Below are 22,627 nucleotides of genomic sequence, written 5' to 3'. Positions count from 1 at the left end.
ACCTTGTTAAAACCCGAAATAGGATAGAAAGTCGGGCTATGCCCATTTGGATCACAAGTTTTGTTTCATGCTTCTGACAACCAACATTCATTAGCATAAATTTAGTAGTGAAGAGTCTAAGCTCGGTCAAATATATCATTTGAAATTTAACATGAAGATCTTAAGTTGGGAAAACAAAAGATGGATATGAGTAATTGCTACAGCGGAAGTCTAACATAGGAATTTATCTTTAGCCTCAGCTCCGTCCCGTCAGCACCGTCCAGCCAACCTGAAAACATTTGAAAGTATTTTTGGGCTAAGTACTAATGTACTTAGTGGGCATGCATTTTCTGAAACATTTTATATTTTCGTAAAGACAGTTTATCCAATCATACTTGACATGACTTAGAAGGTTTTAAATTGAAATAGCTTCTAAGCATGTTAAAATATTTTCTTTCATTTGTGCGCACATGTCACACTCCCTTTCTGTTACTCGCTGTGATCCCGGACCTTTTAGCCACCGACGGATCTCTGTCTCCCGCTTACTTGAACTGAGGGCGTAACCCAGACAAGTTTACTTTGACCTCGGGACGCTACCCAGGCAGGCCTGATATTTCTCATGCTCCGGAACACATCCAGCCGAGCACCCTTATAACGCCTCTGGTTAGAGCCCGATGGAGATCAACCCACCGAGTCAACTAACAAGTGTACACAATTCTCAAACAACGTATTAGGTCATAAGAGAACCTCAATTGATTAACTGCGCGAGCCTTAAACAGAGCAGAGTGCACATAAACATTTTATTGGATAAACAGTTTTCATAACATTAAATAAATAATTTGCATTTCATTGAAATATTTAGAGCTTAATAACTCAATCATACTTTGTACATTTGGAAAGTAAGCCCACCTGTCTAGGCAAAGCCTGTCGTTTAACCTTATCTCTGAATCGGAATAGCAGTGCTAATCCTCCTGATGCTCAAAGCCTACAAGAATTCTATTCTCAATAGGTCTCCTTGAATTCTAATCTTAAGTCATAGTGTAGTGCTTAATATTCTATGATTCACTTAGCCGGGTTTTCAAAATTTAATAAATAAATAATTGAAAACTAAATTCTTGAGTTAAGGACACCAACAATATCCTTACTCGATTTTCTTAAATAATTGGAATTATAAATAAAACCAATTAAATCATAAATACTTTTATTGCAAAAAAAAAAATAATGCAATTTCATGTCATGCTTAGCATATAGTAAGTAATAACTTAAAATATGCATATAATAATAATAATATGATATTATTATGCAAATTAAAATAATTAATCAAACTTAATAAGTCGAATTAATTAAAATAGTGCAGTCCAATTAAATGGAGAAGCTGCACAGCCCAATGAATAAATTAAGGCCCAAGGCATTAAATAAAAACATTGGCCCAACTGAAATATAAACAAAACTCGGCCCAATTAAAGAGCCCAACTGAAATTAAAAAAAAATGCAAAAATCGGCCCAACCCAAAGAAAAGCAAAGCCCAACCTTTAATATTTTCGACCCATATGCTCAAGCCCAATTCGAAATTTCAAACCCATCCCCAAAGCCCAACACCCCCAAGCCCTAGCCCAACATTCCACCTCTTTTTCTCCCCCCCCATCTGCCGCACACCTCACGCACACACACCTTCACTCTCATTTCTTCTTCTCCCCAAATCACTCTCTCACGGTTCCTTCAAAACCACCGCACAGCCTCTTCCGGCGGCCGCACGGCCGCTGCCCTCATCTCCCTCAGAAATCCGCCGTTGGCGGAAACTCGCCGAAGGAACAACGCCGACAAGCCGCTGCCACCAGCTCCCTCTGATCTCTCTCTCTCTCAACTGATCGTTCCTCCCTCTCAACTGTTCTTTCATCTCTCCTCTGTCTCTCGGCCATCAGTTCCGCCGCCGCGGCTTCGTCTCCGGCGAAGGGCGTCATCTCTGGTCACTTCTCCCTTGAATCCCCCTGTCACTCCCCCTGCTCTCTCTTTCCCCCTTGGCGACGACGAGCGCCGCCGCCTCCCTCGGTCTCTCTCTCTCGGCGACAGCAGCAGCCGGAGCCGCCCGCAGCCTCCTCCCTTCTCTCCCTCCGGCCGACAGCAGTAGATGGAGCAAACTGCCGCCGCCGTCGTCCTCCGCTCAGCCCTCCACCCAGACCAGCTCCGACCAGCCCACCTCCTTCTCTCCAACCGTGGCCGGGCAGCAGCGGCACAGCCGCCGTGCCCTGCCTCCCTCGACCTCTCGACTCAGTTCACACAAACACAACGCTCATCCTCCTCGACTCAACAGACCCAACCAGACACTCCAACATTTGGACTCGGCAATCAAAAACAAGCTCAAGACTTTTTCTTTATTCTTTTTAATAAGTATGCTTCATATATGTAGAAACACAGATTGTATGCTCATGTATACGGGAATGCCATTTTGTTTCAAAATCTTGATACACGAAATCTGAATTTGCTATATGGGAAAATTAGTTGCTGGAAATGCGTAGTGTGTGATTCAATATTGTAAAAACAAGTCATGTAATTTAAAGAAGAAGATGAAACCTTAGGGATGTTCTGTTCAAAGATATGAAATTGCTTTGATGTTGAAGCTATGAAACTGCTCGACTGTTTTTAAAAACATGAGCTCCTTCTCGGCAGAATGAGCTGTGGGAATTATGAATGGAGAATACAGGAATTCAGTTAATTATTGCAGAAGTTTGGTAAATGAATTGTGAACGTGGGTGATGGAAATAAGTGGGGGTAAGTGGGAGTAGTGGGAGGGAAAGTGGGAAGAAAGGTGGAGGAGTTAGTGGTGGGAGTAGGAATAAAAAAAATAAAATAAAATAAGATAAAATAAAATAAAAAAATCTTCCAGGTTGTACTATGAAAACTGTAATAATACTTCATGGTTCGCTAAATAAATAGCTCGTGAAAATACTTGAATACTAAATTAAATAAATATGAAATGCATATAATTTAATTACTAAATTTACAAATGCTTTTGTAAATCATTTTTGTTGGAATTAAAATAAATTCTTTTTCTCAATCTGGCGTGAATCATCTTAAATCTAAGTTCGAAAATTTTCTAAACTTAGCTCGAGTAAACGGGGTATTACATCCCTCCCTCCTTAAAAAAAAATTTCGTCCCCGAAATTACATACCTTGATAATCTAGCTGAGGATACTAGTCTTTCATTTTATTCATCTCTTTTGTGGCCTTTTCCATCCTGTGATGGTTCCACTACATGACGAGAACAATATTATTGTCTCATAAAACTTGAACCTTGCGATCAAGTATCTGGACTGGTTTCTCTTCATAACTTTAGTCCTGGCTAGGACTACTTTATCTAGCTTAATCAAATACTTTGGATTAAACACATACTTTCTTAACTGAGAGACATGAAACACATTGTGCACGTCTCCAATACTGGGTGGCAATGCCAACATATAGGCTACAGGACCTATCTTATCTAGGATCTCAAAAAGTCCTATATAACGGGGTCGTAACTTGCCCTTCTTTTTGAAACGTATAACTCCCTTTGAGGAAGAAACTTTGAGGAAAACTCGATCCCCAACATTGAATTCTAACTCCGATCGGCATTTATCGGCGTAAGACTTTTGCCATTCTGTTGGACCAGTTCAGGACCTAACAGCTTTCTTTCACCCACTTCATCTTAGTAAAATGGTGAACTATATTTTCGGCCATACAAGGCCTCATATGGAGTCATTCCAATTGTTGCTTAATAACTGTTGTTATAAGCAAATTTTACAAGAGGTAACAAATCCTCCCAACTTCCACCTTTGTCTGCGACAATCGTTCGCAACATATCTTCTAGAATCTGAATCGTTCTTTCTGACTGCCCGTCAGTCTGAGGATGGTACGCTGTGCTGAAATTCAGCTGAGTGTCCATTGCTTCTTGTAAACTTTTCCAGAAACGTGATGTGAATCTGGTGTCACGATCTGATGTGATAGATACAGGTACACCGTGAAGGCGTACTATCTCTTTGACATATAACTTTGCAAGTTTCACCAATCCAAATGTCATTTGAATTGGCAGAAATCGCGCTGACTTTGATAATCGGTCTACTATGACGCTATATCTCTTTTCATTCTTGTTCACCAGAAAATTTTCTTTAAATTCTGGTGCATCTTTGTACTGCCTGGATGTGCAGTGTATTGAGTATCATGAGCCTTGCTCATAATCTCATTCTTTAACTCTTCATTGTGCGGCACACACAATCTTTCACCAACCATAAGTGTATTATTCTTTGCTTCAGTTAATCTTTTCGTTTCATTCGTTCTTGCAGCGAGACGCGTCTTCTCCAAGAACAAATCTTCTCTTTGTGCTTGCACAATTCTTTCTCTCAAATCAGGTTTAGCTGTCAGTGCAGCTACACAACCCGATACTGAATCTGGGGAATAAACAATCTCTAAACTGAGTGAGGCGAACTCACGAATCAGCTCCTTCTATTGGGTATTAAAAACCCTAGCTTAGCCTTCGTCTTTCGACTCAGGACGTCAGCTACTACATTTGCTTTTCCTGGATGGTAACTGATGATGCAATCGTAATCCTTTACTAATTCGAGCCATCTTCGTTGTCTCATGTTCAAATTCTTTTGCTCGAAGAAGTACTTTAAACTCTTATGATCTGTAAAGATCTCACACTTAACTCCATAGAGGTAGTGTCTCCAAATCTTCAGCGCGTGCCCACGGCTGTTAGTTCTAAATCATGAGTTGGATAATTCAGCTCATGGGGCTTCAATTGACGAGACGTGTATGCTATCACTTTCTGATTTTGCATCAACACGCAACCCAATCCTAGTTTCAAGACATCAGTGTACACCTCAAATTCTTCATTCTCTTCTGGTATTGCTAACACTGGTGCAGTAGTCAGCCTAGTCTTGTGCTACTTAAAACTTTGTTTACAAGCTTCGGACCAAACATACTTAGTCCCTTTTCTTAAAAGTCGAGTCATTGGCCTAGCCAATTTCGAGAATCTTTCGATGAACCTTATATTGTAACCTGCTGAACCGAGAAAACTTCTGATCTTATTGACATTTGATGGTGCCTTCCATTCCTTGACTGCTTCGACCTTGGCGGGGTCTACTTTGATTTCTTCAGTCGACACTATGTGACCGAGAAACATAACTTCCTTTAACCAAAATTCACACTTGTTTAATTTGGTAAACCATTTCTCATTGCGCAGGGTTTTGAGTACGATGCGTAAGTGCTCTTCACGTTGTTCTTCGGTCTTAGAGTATACGAGGATGTCGTCGATAAACACTAAGACAAAACTATCGAGATACTGATGGAAAACTCTGTTCATTAAGTCCATGAAAACTGCTGGGGCATTCGTTAAATCTAAGGGCATCACTGTGAACTCGTAAAGTCCATAACGCGTTCGAAACGCTGTCTTTGGAATGTCTTCTCTTTTCATCCTGAGTTGGTGGTAACCAGATCTTAGGTCAATCTTGGAAAACACACCGGCTCCTCTCAACTGATTTAACAGGTCGTCTATCCTTGGAATATGATATCTATTCTTATGAGCTTGCTTCAACTTCTTATAATCAATACACATCCTTAGTGTATCATCTTTTCTTTGACATCTTTAATTAGTGCTCCCCATAGTGACATACTATGTTGCATAAAACTAGGTCTGATGAAAATTTGGTAATTCATTGGGAAAAATATCTTTATACTCTCAAATCAGTTGAACTTTCTTAATTGTTTCCTTCGTCCTAAGTCACCTTCTCAGATTGACTAGGGAATTCTAACATCAAACTTTTCTCATCATCTTCGTAACTTTCACTTCGAGGATTAATGGCACTCCTTCTGCCATGTAAACTTATTTTCCCATTTCCAAATGGTTATTTAATGTGGGTTTCTAAGTTTCCATTGTGGTGGCGTTCCAACTTTATTCTTGTTGTAGCTTCTGGCACTTTAGCCAAAGCATTCACTCTCTTAGCTTGAGCTTACTAGCCTTGGGGTTGGGTTATACCTTAAGTGTAGTTCTAGTGCTTTCCTTCTATTTAAGGGTTTTCTCTATTTCTTTCATTCCATTTCCTTTTTCTTTACTTCCCTCTTGAGGTGGTGTACATATCTTGTTTGTGCGTGAAATTTCTCCTTCTCCAATTGTTGTAGTGATTCGGTGGTGAGAGTCTCGTTCATTGCTTGTTCCTTCATAATATCTCCCTGGTTCACTAGGGAAATTAAATATCTCATGACGCGATTCATTCACGAACTCCTTTACGCATTTCTTATTATTGTCCACCATGTGGACCACATATTAACAGCTGGTTGAAAACTAATGATAAACTGAGTAATTCTAATCGCTATTATACTTATCGTAATAAAAGGATATTCTATTGTGACAACTATATAGTGCGAGTCTATATATTGTAGTGATGCTCTACTTCGAGATCAAAAATCTTAATTGACAATCACCGAGATCTTAGTCATGTGGGCTGGCCAGACCCAACAAAACGAATCACTCAGTCAAATGGGAGCTTCGCCCCAATCATGTCAACATCTTATTCATGTAAATCTCTGGTCAAACTTCTAACTTAAAACTTACTAGTAAGTACTTCATCATAAGTCACTGATACCATGAAAGTCCATTCTATGCCGTTCTAGCAAAGCTATCACGACTAACATCATAATCATAAGCAACATAAGTTCTTATGTGAAAAACTTAATCTCACCGCTATTGAAATAGCTCAAATGAATCCTTAGTCTTAAGGCATTGCCTCTATGTTGTAACATATCTATGTTAAACATTTCTATCTTACCAGTCTTTACTTAAATCGATCAAGCGGTGCTATCACGATTAACATTCTCAAAGCATTCTTGGGTGGTACTCAAACGGTTTGTAAGAGAACCCATCATTCTAATCGTATAGGCAGCTAGCCTAAAACGACAACATAAAGCTTTTTCATTCATTCATACATACATACATACTTCTGTTTCTTTTGAAACCTTAACATATATGGACATTTAAAGTCCCTTTCATGAAAACTTTGCTGGTGCCGGAAAGATTCAAAGAATCTAACTCGACAATACATCTGGTATTCGTGAAAGGCTCAATAGTCCTGAACACGACTTTAAATCATCTTATCGTTAAGGGCTCGGGTTGTCCCAAACACGATACTTACTTATCTTATCGTTAAGGGCTCGGGTTGTCCCAAACACGATACTGAGCTTGGTTATATGAGTCGGAGACCCAAGATAACAATATGAAAGCGATTAGAAATTCATAACTTATAACATATGGAAAGCGATAAGCAATTCACATAGTATCATTCATTGAAGCGCACACTTTTTCTTGGAAACATTTATAACATCTGAAATACATATATGTATATTTTTAAACTATTATCGTACCTCGGTTGCGGCAGTGTGACGGTGAGCTGAGGGCTACTGACATTCTTAGAAGTCTAGAGATACTATTCTAGACTCAACATCAAAAGCTTATGGTTATCAGAGTCATGAAAGAAAACTCATGCTCTGATACCATTCTGTCACACCCCAATTCTTGAATGAATAAATATAATCGAGGTGTGAATAATTCATAGAAATAAACAAGGGAAAAACCTTGTTAAAACCCGAAATAGGATAGAAAGTCGGGCTATGCCCATTTGGATCACAAGTTTTGTTTCATGCTTCTGACAACCAACATTCATTAGCATAAATTTAGTAGTGAAGAGTCTAAGCTCGGTCAAATATATCATTTGAAATTTAACATGAAGATCTTAAGTTGGGAAAACAAAAGATGGATATGAGTAATTGCTACAGCGGAAGTCTAACATAGGAATTTATCTTTAGCCTCAGCTCCGTCCCGTCAGCACCGTCCAGCCAACCTGAAAACATTTGAAAGTATTTTTGGGCTAAGTACTAATGTACTTAGTGGGCATGCATTTTCTGAAACATTTTATATTTTCGTAAAGACAGTTTATCCAATCATACTTGACATGACTTAGAAGGTTTTAAATTGAAATAGCTTCTAAGCATGTTAAAATATTTTCTTTCATTTGTGCGCACATGTCACACTCCCTTTCTGTTACTCGCTGTGATCCCGGACCTTTTAGCCACCGACGGATCTCTGTCTCCCGCTTACTTGAACTGAGGGCGTAACCCAGACAAGTTTACTTTGACCTCGGGACGCTACCCAGGCAGGCCTGATATTTCTCATGCTCCGGAACACATCCAGCCGAGCACCCTTATAACGCCTCTGGTTAGAGCCCGATGGAGATCAACCCACCGAGTCAACTAACAAGTGTACACAATTCTCAAACAACGTATTAGGTCATAAGAGAACCTCAATTGATTAACTGCGCGAGCCTTAAACAGAGCAGAGTGCACATAAACATTTTATTGGATAAACAGTTTTCATAACATTAAATAAATAATTTGCATTTCATTGAAATATTTAGAGCTTAATAACTCAATCATACTTTGTACATTTGGAAAGTAAGCCCACCTGTCTAGGCAAAGCCTGTCGTTTAACCTTATCTCTGAATCGGAATAGCAGTGCTAATCCTCCTGATGCTCAAAGCCTACAAGAATTCTATTCTCAATAGGTCTCCTTGAATTCTAATCTTAAGTCATAGTGTAGTGCTTAATATTCTATGATTCACTTAGCCGGGTTTTCAAAATTTAATAAATAAATAATTGAAAACTAAATTCTTGAGTTAAGGACACCAACAATATCCTTACTCGATTTTCTTAAATAATTGGAATTATAAATAAAACCAATTAAATCATAAATACTTTTATTGCAAAAAAAAAAATAATGCAATTTCATGTCATGCTTAGCATATAGTAAGTAATAACTTAAAATATGCATATAATAATAATAATATGATATTATTATGCAAATTAAAATAATTAATCAAACTTAATAAGTCGAATTAATTAAAATAGTGCAGTCCAATTAAATGGAGAAGCTGCACAGCCCAATGAATAAATTAAGGCCCAAGGCATTAAATAAAAACATTGGCCCAACTGAAATATAAACAAAACTCGGCCCAATTAAAGAGCCCAACTGAAATTAAAAAAAAATGCAAAAATCGGCCCAACCCAAAGAAAAGCAAAGCCCAACCTTTAATATTTTCGACCCATATGCTCAAGCCCAATTCGAAATTTCAAACCCATCCCCAAAGCCCAACACCCCCAAGCCCTAGCCCAACATTCCACCTCTTTTTCTCCCCCCCCCATCTGCCGCACACCTCACGCACACACACCTTCACTCTCATTTCTTCTTCTCCCCAAATCACTCTCTCACGGTTCCTTCAAAACCACCGCACAGCCTCTTCCGGCGGCCGCACGGCCGCTGCCCTCATCTCCCTCAGAAATCCGCCGTTGGCGGAAACTCGCCGAAGGAACAACGCCGACAAGCCGCTGCCACCAGCTCCCTCTGATCTCTCTCTCTCTCAACTGATCGTTCCTCCCTCTCAACTGTTCTTTCATCTCTCCTCTGTCTCTCGGCCATCAGTTCCGCCGCCGCGGCTTCGTCTCCGGCGAAGGGCGTCATCTCTGGTCACTTCTCCCTTGAATCCCCCTGTCACTCCCCCTGCTCTCTCTTTCCCCCTTGGCGACGACGAGCGCCGCCGCCTCCCTCGGTCTCTCTCTCTCGGCGACAGCAGCAGCCGGAGCCGCCCGCAGCCTCCTCCCTTCTCTCCCTCCGGCCGACAGCAGTAGATGGAGCAAACTGCCGCCGCCGTCGTCCTCCGCTCAGCCCTCCACCCAGACCAGCTCCGACCAGCCCACCTTCTTCTCTCCAACCGTGGCCGGGCAGCAGCGGCACAGCCGCCGTGCCCTGCCTCCCTCGACCTCTCGACTCAGTTCACACAAACACAACGCTCATCCTCCTCGACTCAACAGACCCAACCAGACACTCCAACATTTGGACTCGGCAATCAAAAACAAGCTCAAGACTTTTTCTTTATTCTTTTTAATAAGTATGCTTCATATATGTAGAAACACAGATTGTATGCTCATGTATACGGGAATGCCATTTTGTTTCAAAATCTTGATACACGAAATCTGAATTTGCTATATGGGAAAATTAGTTGCTGGAAATGCGTAGTGTGTGATTCAATATTGTAAAAACAAGTCATGTAATTTAAAGAAGAAGATGAAACCTTAGGGATGTTCTGTTCAAAGATATGAAATTGCTTTGATGTTGAAGCTATGAAACTGCTCGACTGTTTTTAAAAACATGAGCTCCTCCTCGGCAGAATGAGCTGTGGGAATTATGAATGGAGAATACAGGAATTCAGTTAATTATTGCAGAAGTTTGGTAAATGAATTGTGAACGTGGGTGATGGAAATAAGTGGGGGTAAGTGGGAGTAATGGGAGGGAAAGTGGGAAGAAAGGTGGAGGAGTTAGTGGTGGGAGTAGGAATAAAAAAAATAAAATAAAATAAGATAAAATAAAATAAAAAAATCTTCCAGGTTGTACTATGAAAACTGTAATAATACTTCATGGTTCGCTAAATAAATAGCTCGTGAAAATACTTGAATACTAAATTAAATAAATATGAAATGCATATAATTTAATTACTAAATTTACAAATGCTTTTGTAAATCATTTTTGTTGGAATTAAAATAAATTCTTTTTCTCAATCTGGCGTGAATCATCTTAAATCTAAGTTCGAAAATTTTCTAAACTTAGCTCGAGTAAACGGGGTATTACATTCCGATAGTTAGAAAAGCTCCGCGTTTGACCCAGCAGAGACTACCCGGGCATATCGGGATTTTAGTATAGCTTTTGACGACGACATAAGAATTGTTATAGCTCAGTATACACGCCTTTGGACTGTTGCCCATGTCTTTGGGACTACAAGTTATATAAGAAAATATGGTTCGACTGTCTGTATGTAGACCTTGGGGAATAAGAGTCTAGTTCAATAGGACTAGAACCTTAAGTTTGAGCTTTAAGCTGCCACTACGAACTCAAGTTTCGTTATGTATAGTATGTCCACGACTTCTCAAGTTCGGGACAATGTTTCCCGTGTGACTGGGAAGTGATGATGTTGGACCTGGCCAGTCCACATGATCCAAATCTCAGTAGACGTCTTTTGGGTTGAAAACCTATATGTTTCAACTTTCGGTTGAAAAGCCAGACGGGTTCTTACTCGAGGTCATTTTGTTCGACCTTGTAGTTAATCATTTCATACCCTCTGGTCATTCTTTTGAATCTCTTGAACAATTTCTACAACACCTTGCTTTGATGTTGTGTTGATTTTGAGCCTTGCAACTCGTGAGTTGTCATAGTAGATTCCCTTTATCGATAAGACTAAGAAGTATTAGTCTACTGACCTAGTATACCACCCAAACTATAGCTTTGTATAGTTGTCTCTCATTGTGTTTAAATTAGTTGAGATTAGTCTTTGTCCTATGAATATTATCGACCACTCATTATGATAGAAATTCAGAATCCAAATTGAGACCGTAATATAGAGTTTGCGTACATGAACGACTTTCTGTGTTGCATTCCAATTGACTGAATTTGCAGATTTTGGTTGAAGGCCAAAAGAAAAGCGATGACTCAAGAAGAGCTGTCAGACTTGTCTTAGAAGATTTTCAGACGGGGGTATATGACAATTATATTTCTAATAGCCGTTATAAGAGGAAAGGAAAAGAAGTGTTTAATCCAAAGCAAAACAAGATGGGATATGACCAAGTATGACCATATTTTCTGCAGCATGTCCGTTAGGCCCCACAGTAGGTGGACATAGAAGAAAAGATGATAGACAAGTTTCACTCTGGCCTAAGGTACTCGACAATTATACTGAGTTTATGAACTCTGAATTGTTCAGCCAAGCTCTGGACGCCGAGGTAGTAGGCCCGAGATTTGCTCGACCCAAACTCAACTCAGGAAGCAAATGATCAAGGACGAAGGCAAGACTACTATGATAGTCGAAATGGCAAGAGGCCTTGGTAGGAAACATAGTGCCCAAAGGCAAGGACAAGGACATCAAACAAACATAGGACATGCTAAGGATAATCAGGGCCAGCCTGGGGTACCTCCATGGCCGAAGTTTTCCAAGTCATATTATGATATATGTTTGGATGATAGTAATACATGTTTTAAATATGGTCAGAAGGGCCATTTTGCTAAAGATTTCCAAGCGAAGCCACAAGGAGGGATGTGAAGATCGAATCAACCGGGTCAAGCACAACCATTTAGGGTCATTCTAGGCCAACAACTACTCTATCCACCACAACCCCCTTAAGTTAGAACCTATGCCCCGCACAAGAATAAATAAGGAAGCAAACAAGGAAACCTAATAAGTATGGGCACGCTACTCAACACACTTGTTATACTTCTGTTCGATACGGGTGCCTCGCATTCTTTCTCTGCAAGTGCATGTGCAAATACCCTAAAACTCATACCTGAAAAGGGCTAATCTGGACATGAGAAATTCTTTACCCATAGGAGGGGCGACGATAGAAACACATGCTTACTCAAACCAAGAGGTAAACATAGGATCATTTAAGGTCATAGTAAACAACTTGCAGTTTATACAATATAGGACATTGATGTAATCCTAGGGATTGACTGGTTAGCTAATAACTACGCCACAGTTTTATGCAAGGAGCGGAAGATTGCTTTTAACTTTTCGGGGATGGATGCTTTGAGATAAACCTGGGGAACATGATACCAATTATTTCAGCCTTACAAGCGAGGAAGATGATGAACAAGATAGACTGCCAAGCTTTCCTGGTATACCTGATCGGAGGAGTTGAGACCAAAGGGATAATTGAAGACGTAGAGATTGTACGAGAATTCTGAGATATTTTTCAGAAAATTTACCAGGGCTGCCACTCGATAGACAAGTAGAATTTACCATCGATTTTGAACCAGGATCAGCACCGGTATCCAAGGCACCTTATAGGATAGCTCCAAGGGAATTGGAGGAGCTAAAGATCCAATTACAGGAATTATTGGACCTAGGTTTTATCAAACCTAGTGTATCCCATGGAAAGCGCCTGTGTTATTTGTCAAGAAGAAGGAAGGTACCTTGAGGATTATTTATTCGACCAACTCAAAGGCGTGAGTGTAATCTTTAAGATCGATTTGAAGTTTGGGTATCATCAGTTAAAAGTTAGACATGAAGATATACCCAAAACGGCTTTCCGAATAAGATATGATCACTACGAATTCGTAGTTGTGCCGTTCGGATTAATAAACGCGCCAGTGGTGTTCATGGACCTCATGAACAGAGCATTCTATCCTTACTTGGATAAGTCCATCTTGGTATTCAAAGACGATATCCTTATCTACTCCAAGATTAAGAAGAATATAAGAAACATTGAGAATCGCGTTGCAAACACTAAGGGGTGAATGTCTTTATATCAAATTCACTAAATGTGAGATTTGGCTTAAGGTCAGAAGGTATCAAGGTTGAAGCAGTACAAGGATGGAGGTCACCAACAACTCCAAATGAGATAAGAAGTTTCTTAGGATTAGCTGGCTACTATCGAAGATTCATTGAAGGATTTTCAAAAATAGCAAGACCAATGACGCAGTTACTTGGGAAAGGAATCAAGTATACTTGGACTGATGAGTGCGAGAGAAGTTTTCAGCAGCTCAAGGACATGTTAACTACTGCACCAGTGCTAGCAGTTCCAGAACCAGACAGGGAATATGTGATCTACACGGATGCGTCGAAAAATGGACTAGGTTGTGTGTTAATGCAAGAGGGAAAGGTGATAGCATATGCATCGCGACAACTTAGACCACATGAACTGAATTATCCAACCCATGATTTAGAATTAGCTGCAGTGGTGCATGCACTGAAAATATGGAGACATCACCTATACGGAGTTAGGTGTGAGATATTCACCGATCATAAAAGCTTGAAATATTTTTTTTTCAAGCAAAGGGATCTGAACATGAGACAAAGAATATGGCTCGAACTAGTAAAGGATTATGATTGTGGTATTAACTACCACCCAGGCAAGGCCAATGTAGTAGCCGATGCATTGAGTCCTAAAGTCTCGTCTAAGTTAGGATACTTTCTCACGAGGGAAGATGAACTCATTAAAAACTTTGACAAGATGAGGATAGAAGTGATTAAACCACCTAATACAATAGCGAGTGTTATTGCGACAATACCCAGTTTGAGAAAAATGGTGGTAGAAGCAAAAAAGAAGGACGAAAAGATGGAGAAGCTACGAGGAAGAATAAGGATAAGAAGTTTCAAGAATTACAACGACGAATCAGATAATACTATCTTCTTTGAAGGGAAGATATGCATGTCCATGACAATGAACTTAAGAATAAGATAAAGCCATGGCACCCATATACTGTCACCAGGAAGTACTAAGATGTATTAAGATCTAGAAAAATTCTAGTTAGGAGGAATGAAACGAGATGTAACCTCATTTGTTGAAATATGTCTTGCGTGCTAGCAAGTGAAGGTTTTACAACATATCACATTGTTACTTTGAGTCTTCGAGCTCATAAAGTCAAGCTTAATGTCGTGTTTGGGACAAACTGAGCCCTTAACGAACCAATAAATTTCGTTGTCGAGATGGATTTTTTTTCGAATCCATCATACTTAAGCAAAGGTTGTCACGAAAGGGGGCAGTCAATGCCCACATGACTCGAGATTCCTTCGATGAATGAATAAAAGTTTATAACGGCGTTTTAGGCTGACTGCCTACATGCTCAAAATGGTTGGTCTCCTTACAAACTGTTTAAGTTGCCTTAAGAATGCTCTAGAGATATTAGTCATTATAGTTCCGCTTAAACGACATAGAAATTATTAATAAGGTATGTTGAGGACGACCGAGCTAAACCGGGGTGAAAGCTGAGAACATGTTTTTGCCACTCATTGTGAGACATATAATACCAGTTATCAATCGACTATCGATAGATTGGCAAATGAGGCGTTATACCTGAGGAAATATAGATCACCACTTTGTTGGGATGAAATGGCGAGATGATTGAGATCGTCCGTCAAATCAGAAAAAGGAATCAAGGAGGCCCAGGATAGACAGAAGTCATATGCTGACAAGCGCCGAAAGGACCTATAGTTTGAGGATGTAAAGAAAATTTTTCTGAAGGTTTCTCCATCAAGAGGAATCGTTAGATTCGGTGTAAAGGGTAAACCTAAACCCCGTTTTATAGGCTCATACGAGATTGTAGAAAGGATAGACCCAATAACTTACTGGTTGGCGTTAGTGCTAAGCTTTGAGAATGTGCGTAATGTATCCCATGTGTCGCAAATAGAGAAATATGTTTACGATTCAAAGCATATGATCCATAAGAACAACATTATTATTAGTCAATATTTGAGTTACGAAGGAAGATCCAAATCTATCTTAGATCGGGAAGTTCAGGTACTAAGGACTAAGTCAATACCGATAGTAAGGGACCTATGAATATATCATGGTCAATAATAGACTACCGTCTAACAGGAAAGTGAAGTACTCAGAGTTATTTTCTGAGGTACAAATTTCGGGACGAAATTTATGTTAAGGGGGATAGTATGTAATGCCCCGACTTTTTATTAAGGATTATAGACTTTTAATTATTGATTTAAGGATTTCTTATGGTAATTAGGGTTCAACATCCATTAATAAAATACGGACTTATGTGAATTTGATGATTACATACGTGATAATTTATTTTTATTTTTATTTCAACGGATGATGCACTCAAAATATATTTTGAGTCCATTAAGAGAATGATGGAGCTCAAAGATTTATTTTGAGTTTTCAAATCGAAAAAAAAAAAATTATGTATTTATTTATTTTTACCGAGAAATTTAGGAATGATGAGTTATAAAAATTTTTCATCAATATTTTTCTCAAATTATTTTCCTATGATGTATTTATAAATTGAGAGAGTGCACTAATGTTAGTGCTATTTATTCTAATTTTGATCACAAGAGTTTTATACTCTAGCATTTTATTAATTGATGATTAGTCTTACATATATTTTTTTTTCTTACACATGGGTTATTACTACACCACATTTTTATATTTACTTAATGTAACACCCCATTATCCTCCACTAATATTTTCTTTTCCCTACCACTAATCTTTTTCCCTACCATCATTAATATTTTCTTTTCCCTACCACTAATCTTTTTCCCTACCACTACTCCTACCTTTCCACCACACTACTCCTTTTCCCCCACCACTACAATCTTTCTCCCACTCTCACAACTTTTCTCCCACCATTATCACACTCCATAGAAGCCTTTGAAGCCCCAAGAGAAGTAGCAAAGCAAGGGAGAGTGTGGGAAAACTATAGAGTGAAGGTTGTGCTTCGAGGGTGAGTTTTTCTTTGCTTTTTCTCAACTGAAAATGCTTTATGGCCATGGATTTTTACACATTTGTGTGCTATATTATGTGAGGATATGTTTTATGATTTTGGATGATTATTTTGGTAGAGTTTATTGGGTGAAAAACCGTGCATGAGGTAAGGCAGCGAATCTGCCATAAGCACACTGCTCGGCAGTGTTTTGCAAGGCGATTCCAGCCATCCAAACGGTTCCCAAAACTTCCCAAATTAATTGTGTATCATCTTTCATATGTTTTCTATACTTTGGTAAAATTTCAGAAGGTTTGGAGCTCTTATGATTTATTTATGAATTTGTAAACATCACTGCCCATCTGGAATACATTTTTGGTAAACAATCTTTGGGAGGCCATAAGTAAAGTTTCAATCGGTGAAAACCTTTGAAACTTGAATATGTCACTCTAGAATCCCGTATCTTTCTTTTGACATCGGTCTCACCATTTTTGAGTAAGGGAAACAACCGGTATAAATTCTTGAAATCTAGTTCTTATTCCTTGTACCATCCAGTAGATTTTACAAACCTACGACTTTGAGGTGGCAAAGGCCGACTTAAATCTTTGATTCTCAAGCCTATATTTCTACTGAATATTTACTGACATGTTGGGAACTTACTTGTTCAGTTTTAGAATTTTTGGTGAAGCCTAAAGTGGTTTTTCCGATTTATGTTCTAAATCTGCCAAACTTGAACTCTTTTTGTGCACTGAACTTTAGACAGTCATATCTTCTAAACCATGAATGTTCTTGGAGTAAATCCAACTGTAGAGTGTTATGATCTCTCCCTAGTTTCCAGATTGACCCTTGGGGTTCCCATTGGAGTTTTGTAAAGGGAGATATGAATTTTTAAAGAAAGCCCACTGACTTGGTTGTAATCTGGAAATCTGAAATTTTCAGATTTTTGCTTGTTAAATACCCATCTTTGAGAGGGCATATCTTGCTCGTTTGAATTTTTTTTTCATTCGATTCAAATTGGAGAATGATCCTTGAAATGTCTAGTTTCCAGAATGTCTTTTGGAGCCTCATTTGGAGATCCGAGGCAGATTTGATGTCTGTTGCAAAACAACCTCTTAAGAGCTCAAGTTGTTGAATTATTTTCTATGTATCAAAGTTTATTTTAAAGGATGTTTCATGAAAGATTTAGTATATGTGCGTAACGAGTTTGGGACTATTTATTTTAAATGAGGTCCGTTCTTTTATTTAAATTATGATGGACTTTTAATGAATATTTTTGGGATTAAACTCTTATTTCTTGATTTATATAAATTATTTTTTTAAGGACTTATAAATATGAATTTCGTAGGCCTACTGACCTACTGTGATCGACGGTTTGTCGATGTCTAATAGCTTTGAAAATTTTATATCAAGTCCCTACATGAGTCTTGAGTACCCTGGTAAATTTTCAAGCCATTCCAACTTCGTTTGATACTTCTTTAAAATGCAAAACCTAAACTGCACATTACTACCGAGAATTTCAGAGAACAGAGGAAAGAGTCATTCATTTCAGTATCTTCCTGTGTGATCTAGATTTCCAAATTTTTATGGTATTAACCTTATTGTGTTAGCTAGATATCCACCAAAGTTGAGCCCAGTTTGACAACGTTTACTATTTTTCAAAAATCTAAGTTTTCGATTGTTCAAAACTGCCGAACATGGTAGATCGTGGTAAAAACGTCATATCTCTCAAACCACTTGGAGTTTTCGACTCTACTTTTTTTTTTATATGAAACTAGACTCGAAGATCTTTCTTTCGGTATGAGTCTCGAGTCCAGAAGATGTCGGAGTCAGAACAGATTAAATTTTGAAGTTGAGTCAGTGTAAAAACAGAGCATGTTTTGATGATGTTTGATTGTGATTCTTATGTGCCTTATGTGTTTGTGTTGCCTATGTGTTTGAATGAGATTAGACGAGGTATGATTGATTTTTGACTGTCTTTAATGTAACGAATTATGGATGCTAGAACCCTAAAACATTAAAAGATACCCTAGGCACGTAGAATTAGACTTTGTCTTATGACAATTTCTTCACGAACTTATCGACTCTTCATCAATGAAGGTCCGGGCGACAGAAAGTGAAGCCGAAGAAGAAACGACTCCACGCCAGCTTTAAGAACAATTGAGGTGGGCATTATTTTATTATTACGTATATAGAGATCCCCTGCGTGACGTAGGCCTCATATGCGAATATATATGCATGATATGTTTTGACTATTTATTCAGTTCTTATGAAATGCTTATATGATTAATGCCCTTTATGAAAATGAAAATGTTATGAAAATGAAATGTTTATGAAATGATTGACTGCCAAAATGTTTATGTTTTTATATGTATCCTATCTGTGTTGGTTCGCCAACTTTAAAGGAAATCCAATTGGGATCCTATGCTAGACAAAGGTCGCTAGCTAGGGTTAACGTGTACACTCATGGAGACCGCGAGTCGCTTGCGACCGGTCTTGGCGTCCGTGGTAAGGAGGCCTCCTTCCCGGCGCGTGACAGAAAGGACAGATATGGATCATATAGACTGAAAATGGGATGCGCATCCACCTTTATGAAAATGAATGAAATGTTTTAGTAAGCGCAGGTCATTCAAGAAAACCCCTGTGTGTTACTGTTGGCTGTTCAATTTATATATGTATGCATGTTGTATTTTCGGCTTATGTCACTGAGTATTTTTATACTCAGCCCTGCATGTATTTCTAAATGTGCAGGTTGAGCAGGCGATGGAATGGATCGGTGTTGAGCGGATTTCCCTTTTGATGTTTATGTAATGAAACCTTGAGTATGCATCTCCATATGCATAACTCACACGTTTTTTCGCTGCAAACACTCTGACTTATTTATCATTTCTACTTGAACTTATTACTACTTCATTTTAATTAACTTTCAGTTGGGGTCTAGTCGTTATGGCAGACTCATTTGTGAATTACCCAAGTGGTTATATATATATACCACTAGTTTGTTATTAATGTTGGTTACTTAGTAAATCCCCTTTAATTTCCGTTTCTTATTGTTCACCCCAAGTCATAACCCCGGTTAACCCGTCATTGGGATAGTGGGCTGTGACATGTGGCTAGCCGAGTTCCGTGTTCCGTTCCGGTATCCGCATGCATGGAAGATCTTGCGCGAGTCCAAGAAATTTGCAAGTCTCGGTGTCCATTCGGACAAACGATCCAAGGGCTCCGACGGTAATCCCTCAACGACTTCTAGCGACGCGAGTATCTCCACCCGGCCCCAAGGGCAAAAGGCGGCCAAGAGAGACAAACGGAAAGGCAAGAAAAAGGCCAAAGAGACGTCGGGGGATAACCAAAAAGCTCTCGGGTGCATGGCGAATATGGTGACTGCAATGGAAACGTTCTCCCAAGTTCAATGTGACCTCGCCGATAGCATGTTGATGAGCCGGGACACCTCTCAAATGAATCCGGACGAATTGGCGTTTCACATGTGCAAGGTGGCGGAGATCAAGCAACGAAACAACATCCGCTAGATTTTTAGGATTTTTTTATTTTATGCTTGTTTTAATTTAAGTAATTTAGGATTTTAATTTCTTGTATTGCAACTTTAATTCAATCAATGTAGGATTTGAATTTGAATTGAATGAAATTTTAATTTATCAATTATTGTAAATTTAAAATGAAAACTAGAATAAAACTATATCAAAAATAAAATAAAATCCATTGCACCCAAGTGGGTGCAATACCATTGTTGGAGTGGGTGCAATAGAAGTGGGACCACTTCTATTGCACCCACTATGGGTGCCAGGGTTGTTGATGCTCTAAGTACTTGTGCAGCTTAATACTAAATAAATTATTATTACTTATTCTTATCTATTGATTATAGTTATTTATATATACTTCGCTTTGTAATCTATCAAACGCAGCTTCCTTGTCTTTTGCCTTTATTAGCAAGTAGATTTTTCCCATCGAGGTTGATCTTAATAGCTTTTCCACAACAACTGCAAAGCAAAAAAATAAAGAAATATTTCAAGCGGCCGGGTCAGAGAAATCATAAAAATTGAAAGACTTTTGAAGCAAGAAAGTTGTAGCTATAGTAATATAAAAAGTATATTGAGCACTAATTAACTACTTAACTAGATAAATGAAAATCACAATAAATCACTATTATTATATAAATAAATAGGGCATATATGTTCAATTAGATATAAATGTTATCATACCTTGATACGTATGTGTTTGAAAATTTAATATAAATGCAAGATTTCTTCACAAATTCAGTAAAACCTCTATCAATTAATAACTTTGGAACCTGAGCATTTTATTAATTTAGAAAGATATTAATTTATCGATAAATTAATAGATTATCGAGAAATTAATAATTTTTAAATTTATAAAGTGTTTCTTTAATATCAGAAATTATAACTTTAAACAAGTTATAATGTGTAAAAAAAATGAAAGATAATATTTAAATTAAATAATGCATGTATCTATCAATTCATTGTGCTTGATATTACTGGAGATTCTAATGATGATCAAGTTGAAGATAACTCAACAATAGACTTATACTTTAATAATTAAGTTACCATAGTATTCATAGTTGTAATATTTTAAAAATTATTCATTTATAATATTAGGGGGGCCTATATATTTATAGAGGAGCTATCTAAAAAATTATTATTTTATTAAAATTGATGATTTTTTGAACTGATCCAAGTCGGGGCCAGAGAAATTTATTAATTTATTGAGCATTATTTTAAAGAGATTTTACTATAGTTGCATAATCAAATAGATCAAATTGCAAATTAAAAATTAAATATAATAAATATTATATCTATATTTTTTGCTTTTATTAATTATAATAACATTAATTACAAGTACAACATACACTAATTTTATTAGTAAAATAAAAATGATTAGAATAAGAAAATGGTAAAGTATTTTACTAGTACAACATACACTATTTTTATTATAAGTTGTGTAAATTATTTTTATTAAAATTAGAAAATGGTAAAGATTTGGGAGAGAGACTAATTAAAATGGCAAAAGCAGTATAGATTTTGGGGACAGATATAATACCTTTTCCAAGGAGACCAGTTGCTCCAGTAACAAAAATGTTCTTCCCTTGAAAAAATTCAAGGATACCTATTCCTGTGTGCCCATCAACCGCCGCCGCCGCCGCTTTGAGTTGCGACGCCGGTGGATGGCAGCAAGAAGTGAAGAGGGAATGTGTTTGCTCATTTTTCCTACTAATTAAAGCATTGATTTTAGGATGATTGGCAGCAAATTGCAGGTTTGTTTTGGTAAAATAATTCCTAACAAAAGAATGTTTGATTGGAGGATAGAAGAACGAGGTACCAGCTGCATTCACCAACATTATGTTTAATTACCTTTAATTAAACTCTAAAAACCAAGACTGCTTAACTGGAGAGTAATTATGGTATTATGGAGGTGTTTATAGCAAGATTTCTTTTGGTACTATGGAGATAGTCATAGCATAATTAAGTAATCAAACCTAATATATTGTGAACACGCTACACTAGATTTATATACATCACATGTTACACGCATCTGCTAAGCTGCTAGCTATATAGATGGACAGAAACGATCACCTACCCACCGTGGACAAGTATAATGTGTCCACCACTGATGTGGTAATCTTAATTAGAGTAAGATAATTTTAATCAGAGTAAGATATGTTAATTCTCTTTTCAAATTAAAATTACCATATCAGTGGTGGGCACATTATGTTTGCCCACGGTGGGTAGGTGATCAATTCTGTATAGATGGATGATTTTAACAGTTCTTTTTTTTTTAAATCAAACTTAATTGTTACACGACTTTCGCATATTGTTGGTTTTGCAAAAATTATAAATCTGACCTCTAAATACATGAACTTTCATTTTTTTTTCTTCCTGATTTTGCACACGACGAATATTTTCATCAGATGAATGCTTAAGTGGAAGTCGAAACTATCTATGTGGCTAAAATTGAGCTTTTCCTAAATAACGTAGTTGGATTAGTAATGAAACATTAATTGTTGTTTTAACATAAAATATTTCCCAGTTGGATTAGAACATCATTTATCGTAAAATAAGTCCCAAACTTAAAAAGTTGTGAGTTCATTATTTAAGGTCGCAGTTCACGATTATGGCCGTGAGTTAGCCATTAGGTCGATTTTAGGGGTTGTGATGTAAATTCACACAATTGGGGCTTCGAGATGTGGGTTAATGATTGAGTTGTGAGCACTAGAAATGTTCGTCGTGTGAGAAATCAATTAAAAAAAAATGAAAGTTCCTGCATTTGAAGGCATGATTTATAGTTCATGTACAAAAACTACAAATTTATGAAAAATCGTATATTTAGGCCTTATTACCC

At 37.8% G+C, this 22,627-nt stretch overlaps 1 protein-coding gene and 3 long non-coding RNA genes across 4 annotated transcripts in view; 1 reads left to right on the top strand and 3 right to left on the bottom strand.

Moving 5' to 3' along the window:
- LOC130995865 (fatty acyl-CoA reductase 2, chloroplastic-like) overlaps positions 1–21,669 on the bottom strand; it is a 32,426-nt gene extending 10,757 nt beyond the window's left edge. Inside the window, exons 1-2 of the mRNA XM_057921332.1 lie at positions 21,329–21,669; positions 20,150–20,250 (exon numbers count right to left, since the gene is read on the bottom strand). Of these exons, the coding sequence (XP_057777315.1) occupies positions 20,150–20,250; positions 21,329–21,626 (399 nt within the window). The 5' untranslated portion in view covers positions 21,627–21,669. The remainder of the gene's footprint in view (positions 1–20,149; positions 20,251–21,328) is intronic.
- Positions 59–3,365, bottom strand: LOC130997175 (uncharacterized). Its single transcript, XR_009092999.1, has 2 exons — positions 889–3,365; positions 59–268 (listed from the first exon to the last, which is right to left on the bottom strand). It is a non-coding gene; the product is annotated as an uncharacterized LOC130997175 (long non-coding RNA).
- LOC130997180 (uncharacterized) lies at positions 7,635–10,324 on the bottom strand. Its single transcript, XR_009093000.1, has 2 exons — positions 10,128–10,324; positions 7,635–8,540 (listed from the first exon to the last, which is right to left on the bottom strand). It is a non-coding gene; the product is annotated as an uncharacterized LOC130997180 (long non-coding RNA).
- LOC130997135 (uncharacterized) lies at positions 16,151–19,264 on the top strand. Its single transcript, XR_009092982.1, has 3 exons — positions 16,151–16,279; positions 18,356–18,420; positions 19,007–19,264. It is a non-coding gene; the product is annotated as an uncharacterized LOC130997135 (long non-coding RNA).
- Positions 21,670–22,627: the final 958 nt, after the last annotated feature.

Source organism: Salvia miltiorrhiza, chromosome 1 (assembly GCF_028751815.1).
Source record: "Salvia miltiorrhiza cultivar Shanhuang (shh) chromosome 1, IMPLAD_Smil_shh, whole genome shotgun sequence".
Classification (NCBI taxonomy): domain Eukaryota; kingdom Viridiplantae; phylum Streptophyta; class Magnoliopsida; order Lamiales; family Lamiaceae; genus Salvia; species Salvia miltiorrhiza.
This window is presented reverse-complemented; position numbering and strand designations above follow the sequence as displayed.